Source organism: Gopherus evgoodei, chromosome 3 (genome assembly GCF_007399415.2).
Source record: "Gopherus evgoodei ecotype Sinaloan lineage chromosome 3, rGopEvg1_v1.p, whole genome shotgun sequence".
Lineage (NCBI taxonomy): Eukaryota > Metazoa > Chordata > Testudines > Testudinidae > Gopherus > Gopherus evgoodei.
In genome coordinates this window covers 24,768,595-24,781,221 of record NC_044324.1, presented here as the reverse complement: position 1 = coordinate 24,781,221, position 12,627 = coordinate 24,768,595, and the positions used below count along the sequence as shown (strand labels likewise).

General features: G+C 40.3%; 1 protein-coding gene across 2 annotated transcripts in view; it reads right to left on the bottom strand.

The window, feature by feature from the left end:
* CD2AP (CD2 associated protein) overlaps positions 1 to 12,410 on the bottom strand; it is a 138,112-nt gene extending 125,702 nt beyond the window's left edge. For both annotated transcript variants that reach the window (XM_030555303.1, XM_030555304.1), the window contains exon 1: positions 12,350 to 12,410. In XM_030555303.1, coding sequence (XP_030411163.1) covers positions 12,350 to 12,353 — 4 coding nt within the window. In that variant the 5' untranslated portion in view covers positions 12,354 to 12,410. The remainder of the gene's footprint in view (positions 1 to 12,349) is intronic.
* Between the last annotated feature and the right edge of the window lie 217 nt (positions 12,411 to 12,627).

Genomic DNA, 12,627 nt, shown 5'->3' with positions numbered 1-12,627 from the left:
CTGCAGTCTTACTCAAAACCAGTATACACAAGTTCACCCATTTGAACAGAATATTTACTAATTCATAGTATTTCACTAACATGGGAAACGCCAACATTTCTGGACAGAGAACCCAAGGGGCAGATAGTGGATCAATAAACCTGTGAGAGATAGCAGACACATGAGTAGATGCATTCTACCTAATCAACAAACACCATTCAGATTTTTTTAAAATGCTTCTCAGTTGTGAAAAAACACTGATAACTTCAGACAAATTTTAAAACTGGAGTGCAACATTTAAAAAAAAAAAAGTATCATGTGGCTATTGTTTGTGATTAAGGATCAGGGTTTGTGTCCTGATAGAGCCCACCAAATTCACTGGGAATCCACACAGGCACAAGATTCCACGTACACAGATCCCTTTCCAAGACTGTGGATCAACTATAAATAAAACATCTGGTATTCTGTCATCTCTTCCTGCTGTTAAGCTGACATTAAACAAGGCCTCTGGACATTAACAAAATAGAAGTAATAAATATATACTTAAAGGCATTAATCCACAATGGTTAAGTAAATCCTGAATTAAATTTTGTTGCATCAGATTTGAAGTTAAAACTAAGAACAAGCATTCCTAATACTAGTAGTGAGAAGGGAATTGAGGATATCAGTGCAACAAAGTTTCATAAGGCCCTTCCCATATTACAGCTTTGTCTACATAAGAAAGGTGTGTCACTTTAACGAAAGTCAGTAGAAAAACTGATTTAGTTAAATCAATACAACCTATCAGTATAACAGCATATACACTGGGAATTGTGCTGATTCAACAAAATCAGTTTTTCTATTTTAATCAAATCAGTGCAAAAACTGAGTGTAAAGATCACAGAGTTTAAGGACAGAAGAGGCCGTTAGATCATTTAATTTGACTGGAGCAAAAGGTAGCCTGAATAGTCAGCTTAAAACAGGTTTATTTCTATTTATCTAAAATTGGTAAGCAATCTATTTAAGCTAAAACAAAATAAGCTAATAAACCAAAAGCGATAAGGTACCAAGAAGTGACACAGTGACACTAAACTTTAGAAAGGGAGATGGCAGTCAGATGAGGCAGCTAGTCAAGAAGGCCATAAAGGCTAAGAACAGGAAATGGCATCTTTAGATGTGGCATGAGATTACGTAAGAAAACAAAGATAATCTCTGGCCACGTCCAGACTAGGTATTAAAATCGATTTTAGATACGCAACTTCAGCTACGGGAATAACGTAGCTGAAGTCGAATTTCTAAAATCGAGGTACTCACCCGTCTGGACGGCCCGGCATCGATGTCCGCGGCTCTCCGTGTCGATTCCGGAACTCCGTTCGGGTTGATGGAGTTCCGGAATCGATGTAAGCGCACTCGGGGATCGATACATCGCGTCCAGACTAGACGCGATATATCGATCCCCGAGCAATCGATTTTAACCTGCCGATGCCGCGGGTTAGTCTGGACGTGGGCTATAAGGCACCATAGTACTGAACAAAAAAGGAACCAGGAAAGCAAGAAGAACATCAATGTAACTAAATGGCAAGGTAATCTGAGCCAAACAGAGATCCTTCAGATTCTGAAAATTAACCTTAGTGAAGCCAATAAACAGGAACGTAAATCACAGTAGGTAAAATGTAAAAGAAATTAGAATTGCTAAAATAAATTTCAAAGAACAAATAGCTAAAGGTATAAAAAACAGACTGAGTATGTCAGAAGAAGTCTGCAAAATAATCAAACAATCCACAGGATCACCAAGGTTAAAATTAAGGAAGATAACGACATTGATGAGAAGTTAAGCATAGTTTAAGCTAAACCAAAATAAGCTACATTTACGCAGATGTTAGTGTGTCCACATAGCCTTTTATATGTGTTTAATTAAATTAGGTTTATTCTTTTTTAAAATCACACCTTTTGTTAGACCAATGCATCTTTCCTGTACAGACAAACTCATGTAGTTTACCACTTTCCCTGACCAGTGTAGATGAGGATTTCGCACCTCCACTACCACAAAATAAATAAATAAATAAAAATAAAATAAAAAACCAACATACTTTATATTGCATGGTTTGACTTGCACAGTTCTCAAAAGTTTTCCTGACAATATGTGCTACCGGTATTGCAAATAGTATAGAGAGAACAAAACTATATATGCTTTGTGTAAACTGATGTGTTCCTAATGAGGCCATAACCATCCAGACATAATTTTAGTTCCTATATTTTCACTCACAGGCTCCCATATACAGTTACAAAAAAACTTGTAAATTAAAAAACAAATCTATTGGACCATTTTGTAGTTTCCTTTCCTAGAAGAGACGTACTGGAGACTTGAACTCTTTCTCAACCAAATTTCCAGGAAAATTAGTTAAATGATTGCCTTGCTAAAAACAAAAAAAAAGTGTCACAGTTAAAGGGTAACTGCACCTGTATCCCCCTCTACATGGGTCCTCTCCAGGAGTACCCAGTCAGGTCTCAGATTTCCAGCAGTCACCTTTCTCTGGGCAGGGATCCTTACCCTTCAAAATCCCCACCAAGACACACTGCCTAACAGCCAGTACCTGTGCATTGCTTTCTCTCCCAGGGCTATAAACAGTGTATTGCCAGTATTTACAAATTACCACACAGCTATTACTAAGAAACCACATTTATTCTTAGGGCAAAAGCATTACAGAGAAAGCATATACAACAATAAGAGTTCCTATATGCATATTAAAAACATATCAGACCAGAGGTTACACATCAGCCTTATGGAGCCCTGCTCTTGGACAGAAGGTCATGTCTGTTTGCTGGATCAGAAAAGGCCCAGCCCTGAGTCTGATATAACAAACTCAGCTTGTTATATCAAAAACCTTTTCTTTGTCTGTTGGCCTATGGAAAACTCAGCTTGAACCAGTATATGCATGTTTCCCCAGGGAGTGTTGCCTCTGGAGGCATTTACAACTTAAGTGACTCACCTTAATCATTCCCCCCACTATTTTTGATACCTAGGCAACTGGTGATAAACCCCGCCCTCCCCCTCCCCCATTTGTTGCATACAACCCCTGGCCCACAGTGATACATAAACCTAATACAGTATTTGCCCAAAGACAATGGGGTTGCAATATTTGTCTCACCAAGTATCATCAAGATCAAGCCACAAACGTCTGTGCGTGGCAGATGAGAAATTGTTGTCAGGAAAGGGAGAGAAGGAAACTGTTCAGTGTATCCTAAATATTAAAAACCATTTATTTACTAACAGCACTCAGCATGCCTACACTTTATTTCCAGCAAGAAATAGTACCATGGTCACAATACTTTATCGCTGTTAAGGGGACACTATCAAGTTAAAAATAGCCATTTAAAAACAAACAATACTTAGACATAGCAAATAAAATAATCTTAAGGAACGCAGTAGAAACTTATTTACAAATTAAGTTTAAAATTTAGGGTCAATATGGGACCCATTTTTACAAAGTTAGGTCCCAATTCTGCAATTGAATCCATGTGGGTAGTTCCCCATGTTCCTCTCCTGGTGTCCAATAGGGGAGAACTGGTTGAAAGATCAGGATTCAAACTCAAGATCCAAGCTTCTTCCCCAGGTTACAAACACCACCACAAATATTCAAAATGTTCATTACTCGTATAATCTGTTTTTTTATTATTTATGCTGTTTGTTCACTTCATCTTTTAAACAGCACAGACAATGGCACTAAGCTAGTCAGTTTCACACTCAGGTCACCTGCACTTGAACAAACTACACCTCTGTCCTTGGGAGCCAAAAAATCTTACCGCATTATAGATGAAACTGTGTTATATTGAACTTGCTTTGATCCACCGAAGTGCACAGTCCCATCTCCTACCCCCGAGAGGACTGCTTTACCGTGTTATAGCCAAATTCATGTTATATCAGGTGGCGTTATATCGAGGTAGTGATGTATCACACCTGGGTTGCAGGGAGACTGATTGTTTTAAATTTTACAGACTTCTTCCACCTTGAATTCCAGGAGAAAGCCTCATACACGTCTACCCATTTTATGGCTTTGTAAAAGCTTACTCCTTCAAAACCTGAAGTTTGGTCAAAATTTTAAATGAATGTTCATTCAAGTAACCCGAGCCCAAACTCTTTGTGGTTCATGTAATGGGTTCATTTTATTCAATAAATGTTTAATACTCTACATGACCCCATATGTATTATAGTGCTTTATCTCTAGTATACTTCAGTTAACCAAAATGAAGTCTTTTGGTCTCCTTTGAACAAATCCAGAAGTATTTTGGGCTTCTCTTTGTCTCAGCAGTGAGAAAGCTCAGAGACTCAAAGTACAGGAAAGTGAAGTCATCCAGACAATTCAAAAACCATACTGACCAAAAATCTTCAAAATCCTTTTGACTACCTTTGATGTCTGTTTATTTTTCTGCCTTCAAACTTCCTGAAAACATAGCACCTCATAAAGAGTGCATTTACTTAGAGAAAGTCAATTCTGTGCAACCAGAGCAGGGGTCTGCAAACTACAGCCCATGGGCTGGATTCAGCCCACAGGCTTCCATTTGTCCGGTCCTCCAACCAACAGAGGAGAAGCAAACAGCTGAGTAGGCACATGGAGCAGGCAGCGGGAGGGGCTGTCAGCAGCAGTTCATGCAGGCCGGCAGCACAGCTGAGCTGTGCAAAGGGATGAGTGCCTCTGGGACCCAGCGTGCCCCCAAAAGGGGAACCAGCATAAGGGAGAGTTGCCGCTGAAGCCAAGTAGGCACGGACCCCTGCCTTAGAGTAAAAATACAAGCCAAATGCTTAATTACATCTCTAATAAATGGAGTAAAGAAGATGGAAATTAACAATTTCATAATGGTTAAAATTTTAACTACGGCACTAATAGAACCAAACATATTTGTATGATACAAATGTGTGAGTTTTTAGAAATAAAAGTGAAATGATTTTTAATGTATTGACAAATATTTTGTGTGATTTCACACTACCTGCATCAATTAAATTCTAAATCAGGTGTAAAAGTTAATGCAACACTGACACAGTAGTGTTGTTTTTTTAATGATTTTGCATATATTTGCATATATTTAATTTCTTTTAAGGTTGCTTTGGCGCACGGAGCCCCTTCAAAAATCTAATATGGCCCTCATCTCAAAGTTTGGAGACCCCTGAACTAGAGTGACCATATGCAATCTAAACCAAAAATGTGTGTTGATACTGAGGTAGGGAAAATAAACATTTTAGCTACTAAAGAACTATTATGGGAGGAGAATTAAAGTCAATGTCAAGATTTTTATTTAACACAGCAAGTGATAGTTTTACAGAAAGCAGAACGGTTTAGGGGGAAAATTACATAATAGCATCAAAACAATTATATCACAAACAAAAACCTGTTGGAAGCTTGAGTTTTGTTTTTAGAAGTGGGGAAAGATGAAGTAAGATGAAAAGCATAGACAGTTTAGGTCTCATTTTCAGAAGGAAAAAGTAGAAAATTACCATGGGTTAGCTAACGTTCTAAGACATAAGGTAAAATGTCAGTGTGAATAAGGCAGTTTGTTACTGTTTACCTCCACCTTTTAACACACATGAAAACACTACATGCCATTTTCCTAGCGTGGACCCTCCCAGAATATTCAACTCCTCACCAAAACCTCCTCCCTAAATTTCATCTGCCAGAATATCTACTTGAGTAACCTCTATAGTGAGGTACTAACTTATGTGAGGAGACAATTTTAATTCTTTGTAACTATTTTTGAAATATTCTATTTTGTGACAGAACAATATTTAAATAGCATTTCCAGAATTTTATTTAGAAAAATCCCTTTTAAGTATTTAAGGGTTTGCCTGTTTCCCTGTTGATATTTACAAGTAGGGCTGGTCAAAATTTTAATTCAAAACTTTTGACAAAAGGAATCTTTTTTTCAAAACCAGTGTTTTGGTTTTCACTAGCAAAAACTGAAAGAGGGAAAAACTGAAGCCACATTTGTTTTTGTTTTCAGTTTGTTTTTTGTCAAAATGTCAAAAAAATATTTTTAAAAGAAAAATCATAAAACAGTTCCCATTTGATGAACAGCTCTGTTTAAAAGGGAAAAACTGATTACACGCAAAGCACTATCAAATTCAGAGACTGAAAAAATAGAGAAAAATAATCTTAGGTGTTACTTGTATCTACAGCAGATAAAGTTTCCAGATAAATGGGTGATTATCACATTGATAAGTGTCACTTTAGCAGCCTGACTAAGTGGAGTTGTTTGTTAAAGTGTTTTTCTAACCATTCCTGGAATTATTTCAACTGTTACCACCATAATAGGGTGTAATTCTTTAGATAGTGCTTTCACATTCAACCATACTACCAAATAATTGAAGCGTGCATAATTGCTTCACAGATTTGCCTTTGTGTAATCTCATACCTTACAAAGATCACAAAAGTGCTTACAGATCTGTCCCAATGTCTCTTACGCCATTAGAGCAGTATTAAGCATGCAAAATCTCTGACAGTTATGTTACCATACCTTACGTACACAATCCCATACTCCTGTTCCATTCCATTTTTCTGTTCTCTGCAGGACAGGCTGACATGAATCTAACCCCAACTTACAGGGCCTTACTGTGGAGGAAATTTTTTTTTTAAAATGCACAACTGAAGAAAATATAGACACACACTCCTCTGAGCTTCATGGCTTCACTTCCTCCACCTCACAGTACTGCTAAGTCAGATCCCCAGCCACCTACCTTCTACCCTTCTTCTATACTCCTCCACCTTTGGCCCAAACCCAAATGGTCTTTTGTCCATCTCTCCCTCCCTCACAATGACTTCGCTCCCCAACAGTATCATATTAGAGTCTCCATTGAGACCCCAAATCCCATTCTTCAGAAGACCCTTTTCAATATACCTATCCATTCTAGAGTCTTGTCTACAACAAAAAAAAATTGCTCATCATTTCCAATACAAGTATAGTAAAACCTACCTTAGTGACCACCTCTGAAAAGACACCACCTGCCAAGAGCAACTACCTGCAGAGGCCATGAAACGTTTTTTAACTTTGAAGAACAACCACCTGTCACCACATTTTCTTACTCCCATCCATAAAAACAAACCTGTAGGAGAAACCAATCTTCCTTACTTCTGCCTTGCTGCTGGCAGTGGCATTGCCTTCAGAGCTGGGCACCCAGCCAGCAGCTGCAGCTCTCTGCTCTGCCTTCAGAACTGGGCAGCTGGAGAGAGGCGGCTGCTGGAAGGTCGCCGAGCTCTGAAGGTAGAAAACCTTTGAAGACAGACCACCTCTCACAAGTGACCACTTTTGCTAACTCCCATTTGTGGTCTTTCTGGGAAGGTTTTACTGTATATCACTCCAATATTAGTATAATTGGGAGCCATGGCATAGATGGGCCACTACTTTTTCATTTGGTCTGGGGGTTAAAGCTAAACAAAACTAAAACAAAGCTAAACAAGCTAAACAAAAAACTAAAACTAAAACTCAGTGTATACTGAGCAAAGAATACCTCAATAAAAAAAAATTCCTCAAAGAACTGCCTGCATTCAGTTGATTAATAGATAAGCAAGAAGCAATAACTTTGCAGTAATGCTTTGATTGAATTCTCACTAATAATTTTAGAAAAATCAAAGCTGAGTATAATTAAAGTAAAATGATCTAGCTTGGTCCATTTCACAGAGAACAGCTGATAAGATTCTACTCTCAATCTGATGTATGAAGCTTGACCTTGGGAGGGCTGGGGAAATTGTTAGTAACAAAATTTAGAAATCCACGGAGATCAACAGCATGCCTATATTTTTGTGTGTGCTATAAAACTGACAAAGGCCATGGGGAGTAACCTTAAATCTTTATGGCTGTTTGATCTTATGAAAATACTGGGATTTGGAGTGGAGCCCGGAGCTGGAGCGCAGAGCGGCTCCGGAGCAGTGGAGCTGCAGGTTTTTGCCTGGAGCTGGAGCAGAGCTGAAGCACAGCTCCAAAGTCCTGCTTATGAATCTGCACACCAAGCAATAAATCATTCTTAATTGCCATCAGTCAATATAGATACAAGCCCTTTTTTCAAGTTGAAGTATAACAATTAATATCCAAATAGTAATTTTGCAAGTATTGTCCAAGGTTACAGGAAAAGAACGATATTACCACTGCATATTTAACAATAATGTATCAGAATAATAATCAGTACTGTTTCAAACAAAGGCATTAAAAAAGGTTCCAAAATAAAGAACTGATGTTCTAAAGAAATAGTACAGAAATTAGGATGTACTAAGTCTTCTGAACCATTTAAGCAAAGTAGAACCAGTTTACATAAAAATCAAACAATGAAGTAACAAAAAGGCAAGGAGTATACAACAAGGGAGAAAGTACCACAAAACACTGCCCGTCAGATATTTTGACACTTATATAGCATATCATCTTTCAACCACAGTGCTTTATGGTGGGTAAACATAACATATGCGCGATATGAAAATACTTAAAGGGAAATTTTTAGAAGCGCTCAGTGGTGTCGTCCTAACTGTGCTCCCGTTGAAGTCAATAGTAAAACTCTAACTGACTTCAATGGTGGACAGTTACGCCAACATGTTGAGTACTTTTGAAAATCTGTGTTGTGAGTGTATATAAAAATCTCTCACACACATCACACACATACTTTATCTTCTCCCTCTCCCTTTATACGTCACTTGTATTCTTTGGCTCAAAGTTCTTTAGAGGAAGGACCATATCTTCATGTACCTTTGTACAGCCCCTCGCAAAGTAGGGCCTTAATCATGACTCAGACTTCTAACTACTACTACAATACAATCGTTTATTTATATAGCTGTTCCTAGCAATCTAACTATACTGACATATAAACACACGCTTGCGGAAATACTGTTGAGCTGTAACAGCTGCTGTGTTCCACCCCAAAGGTAGCTACTGTACTTACATATACAAACTATGATACAAGCTACTTCTGGGGTGAAATTTAACAGTTGTTGACTGCAGTGATTCCTAAAAAGAGAACTGTACTCAAATACATGAAGAAAATGTTAGTAGACAATGCTATAAATCAATCAGTGAATTTAGCCAGAAAACCAGAACTAAAACTTCTTCTGAAGCCTTTATTGTTGTTTCTCCTATCCAGTAGTGATATTTCTAGGATTTACACTTACTGTATATAAACCTTCATATACGAAATGGAAATTATACCATTTATAAATTCAGAAAGTTTTGGTAGCATTTTAAAACAAATTACTTACATAATAAATCATAGCACTGGCCCATTTACACTACTGACTCAGTCTCCAACAATGCTCATGATGTCAGTGTCACCTCAGAAGCAGGTAAGAATTAGTAATAAGTGACACAAATGACAAAGCAGAAAAGTATGCACAAGAGTGAATACATTAGCCGTGAAACTAGAAAAACAGGACTTAATTTAGTAAGCAGCTTTTAAAACATGCTGAATAGTGAATAACTTTAGAGATATTAGAAACAGTTGCAGTATGAAATTACAAAATAAATTAATGGAATACACTTTGTTTTCATAGTTATAAGGAACACAAAACAAACGTGAGCGTGAACATGTCAAAACTGTCTAACTTCAACGCAAAATGTGTAACTTAAATGTATGGATGCTTCCTTCCTTTAAAGCCCACTGTCTTTTGTGGGAAACAATCTGTCCAAAATCCAGTATATGCACTTAAGAGTGCAAACACTTCTGGTCAAAAATTAAGCATTTACACATAGCACCATAAATGCACAACCTGCTTTATAAAATACAAAGCAAGAGTCTCTTCCCCAAAGGATGTACCGTTTAGCAACTTAAAACAGAGCAGGTAATTGAATGTGAGGAAAGATACCTAACTGGTGAGCAGAAAGACAAAAAAGAGTATTAGCAGAAGAAGGGAGTTTAAGAGAAGGATTAGCATGAGAGCCGTGTACATTGCCTACAAAAAAAGAGTAGGGCTCAGCGTTATGTCATCATAGTCAGAATCACCACTTCTATAGTGTTCCCTTCACAGAGCTGTTATCTTTATCATTTGCTCTAGTTAAACCAACCACAAATATATACTTCCCAACGTGAATGCTATCAAGTTTAGAAAACTGACCACCACCCATTCTTCCACATACAAATCTGAACCAGAGTATTATGAAACAACCATATACTGTAAACACTTTCAGCTGTTCACATTTGCACAAGAAGTTACCATCACATAAGAAAAATCAGTGAACATAGGGTTAAAATCAAACTGAACAAATGATTCTGAAAATTAATCTGAACAGCATTTAGCCTTTACAAAGCTTAGCCTACTTCCTCCAATTACTGCTTTATCTGTCAATATTTGTTATATAGTAATAAATCAGCCATCTCTTTCTGTCAGATGAATGGCCAAGTTCTCTTTCAAGTACAGCCTCCAGCTTTTTCTACCCAACACCAAACAACACCTCTCCTCATGAAAATTACACATTTGCAACTTTAACTGTTCTTCCTGAATGACTGCACCATTTAACCCAAAGTATGGGATTTCTCTAGTACATCAGAGTCCTCTCCCTTCCTCATAACACCAATCTGGAGCCATTCTTGCTTCTTTTTAACATTATTGGATCTTTAGCTCTTAGAAAAATGAAGTAACTTCTGTGCTCTACCTGAAAGCAGCAAAATTCAGCATGTCTGTAAAGCAAGCTCTTTTATGCAAAAAAAGAGATTTCTTTTTAAGTTAGAATATGCAAAAACATGATTGGGAAGAGGTTGAAAACAATAACTGAATATATCAAATCAAGTATAACTTTGAGCAGGTGAATGGCTAAGATTGAAAGCATATCAATTCCCTGTAAGTACTTTTAAAAGTCAATTAAAATTTAACCTTTATACTGTTAAAATATGAGCAGACTGCAGAAGAGGTAAAACAATCATCATCCCCAGCTTGTTCCTCAATCCAGCCAGTAAAGTACAATTGCCGGGCTACAAGTCTAATCATCTGTCAGATGCTCTTTCCCTAAGGTATCTTCTAAAGCAGGGGTTCTCAAACTGGGGGTCGGGACCCCTCGGGGGGTCACAAAGGGGTCACAAAGTTATTAGATGGGGGGGTCATGAGCTGTCAGCCTCCACACCAACCCCTGTTTTGCCGCCAGCATTTGTTAAGATATTAAATATATTTTACAGTGTTTTTAATTTATAAAGGGGGAGATCCCACTCAGAGGCTTTATATGTGAAAGGGGTCATCAGCATAAAAGTTTGAGAACCACTGTTCTAAAGGAAAGTAATCACCAATGGGAAAAGATCTTATAAGCACCAAAACACCTGGTGTGTTACCATCTCGCATATATTTACACTCTCCTCCCTATCACCAAGCTTCACATTTTAACACAAAAGACAAAAAACAAAACAGGCAAACCTTCATGGCCTTCTCAATGGGAAGGATTTCATTCTTAACCCCAGCACACACACAACTCCATTGCAAACACATTTAGTAAGATGCATCATTTCCATCCCCTTGCTTATGGTTCCCTCTCATCGCAAATATCTGGGTACAGTGTCCCATTTCTTTATGGAGCTTCAGACAGATACAGCAGTCCCTGTCCCGAAGAGCTTACAATGCATGCACGAACCTTGCGGTGGCAAGTGTCCAAGTACACAGGAGGGGAAGAACCAGGGAACTCACCAACATTGCTGTGTGCGCCATGGGGAGAGGAGGAGTACAATCGCTTGTCTACACTACAGACCTAAACCCCACCCCACACACACACACACACACACACACACACACAAAACACTATCTCAGCTTTTCAGAGGGTAATCAATCAGTTCCAAATTTCTCGGTCAAGGTATAGTCAAGGTCCACCTATTAACTGCACCTGGCTTAGAGCACCTTAATTTAAAGCCCTACAGCGGGGCTTTACCAATGCAACATGTTAAGAGTAGATGTGCCACACTTCCAGTGCCTCTACACCCTGTTGTAAGGAGAAAGAACAAATACCCGGTCCCAGCTATGGGTAACCAGGGAGAGAGGAAGAGGGACTGGTCCCCCGAATCTCCCCGGGTAGACCAGGAGAGAGAGAATGGGGGAAGGGGGCAGTTGGCCAGCCCCCGGGGGAGGGGGTTGGGGGCGTAGGAGGCAGCTGGCCCCCTGCCTGGGGCATGCGGCAGGGGCGTAGGGAGTGACCAGCTAGCCCCCTGCCTAGGGCGCTCCAGCTGGTGGGGGGCTGCCGGCTGCCCCCCCGGGCAGTGGTTGGGGGCGTAGGAGGCGGCCGGCCGCCCCAGGACAGCGGCGGGTTGGTTGGGGAGTGACCGGGCAGCCCCGGGAGGGGACGGGGGCTGGATTGGGGGGTGTCCGGCCTCCCCCAGGGACTCTCCTGCCTGAGCCCGCACCCAACTCCAGGTCCCGGGCAGCCCCTGCGTGCGGCGGCGGCGCCCCCTTACCCATGCTGTGCCCGCCCGCCCGCCCGGGCCGGGGGAACCGCTCCGTGTCCTGCCGCCGCCGCCAGCCGCTCCTCCCGCTGCCGCGCTCAGGCCGGGCACGGCGGCTCCATCCGGCCGGCCGCGGGGGCGGTGCAGCTGCTACAAGCCGGCGAGGCCCCGAGGCAGCCGCCGCAGACTCCACTGCCCGAGACCAGCTCTGGCACCGGCCGCGGCAGCCGCAGCTCGAGCTCCCGGCTGGGGGGGCGCCACATCCCGCGAGAGCTCGGCGCCCGCCGGCC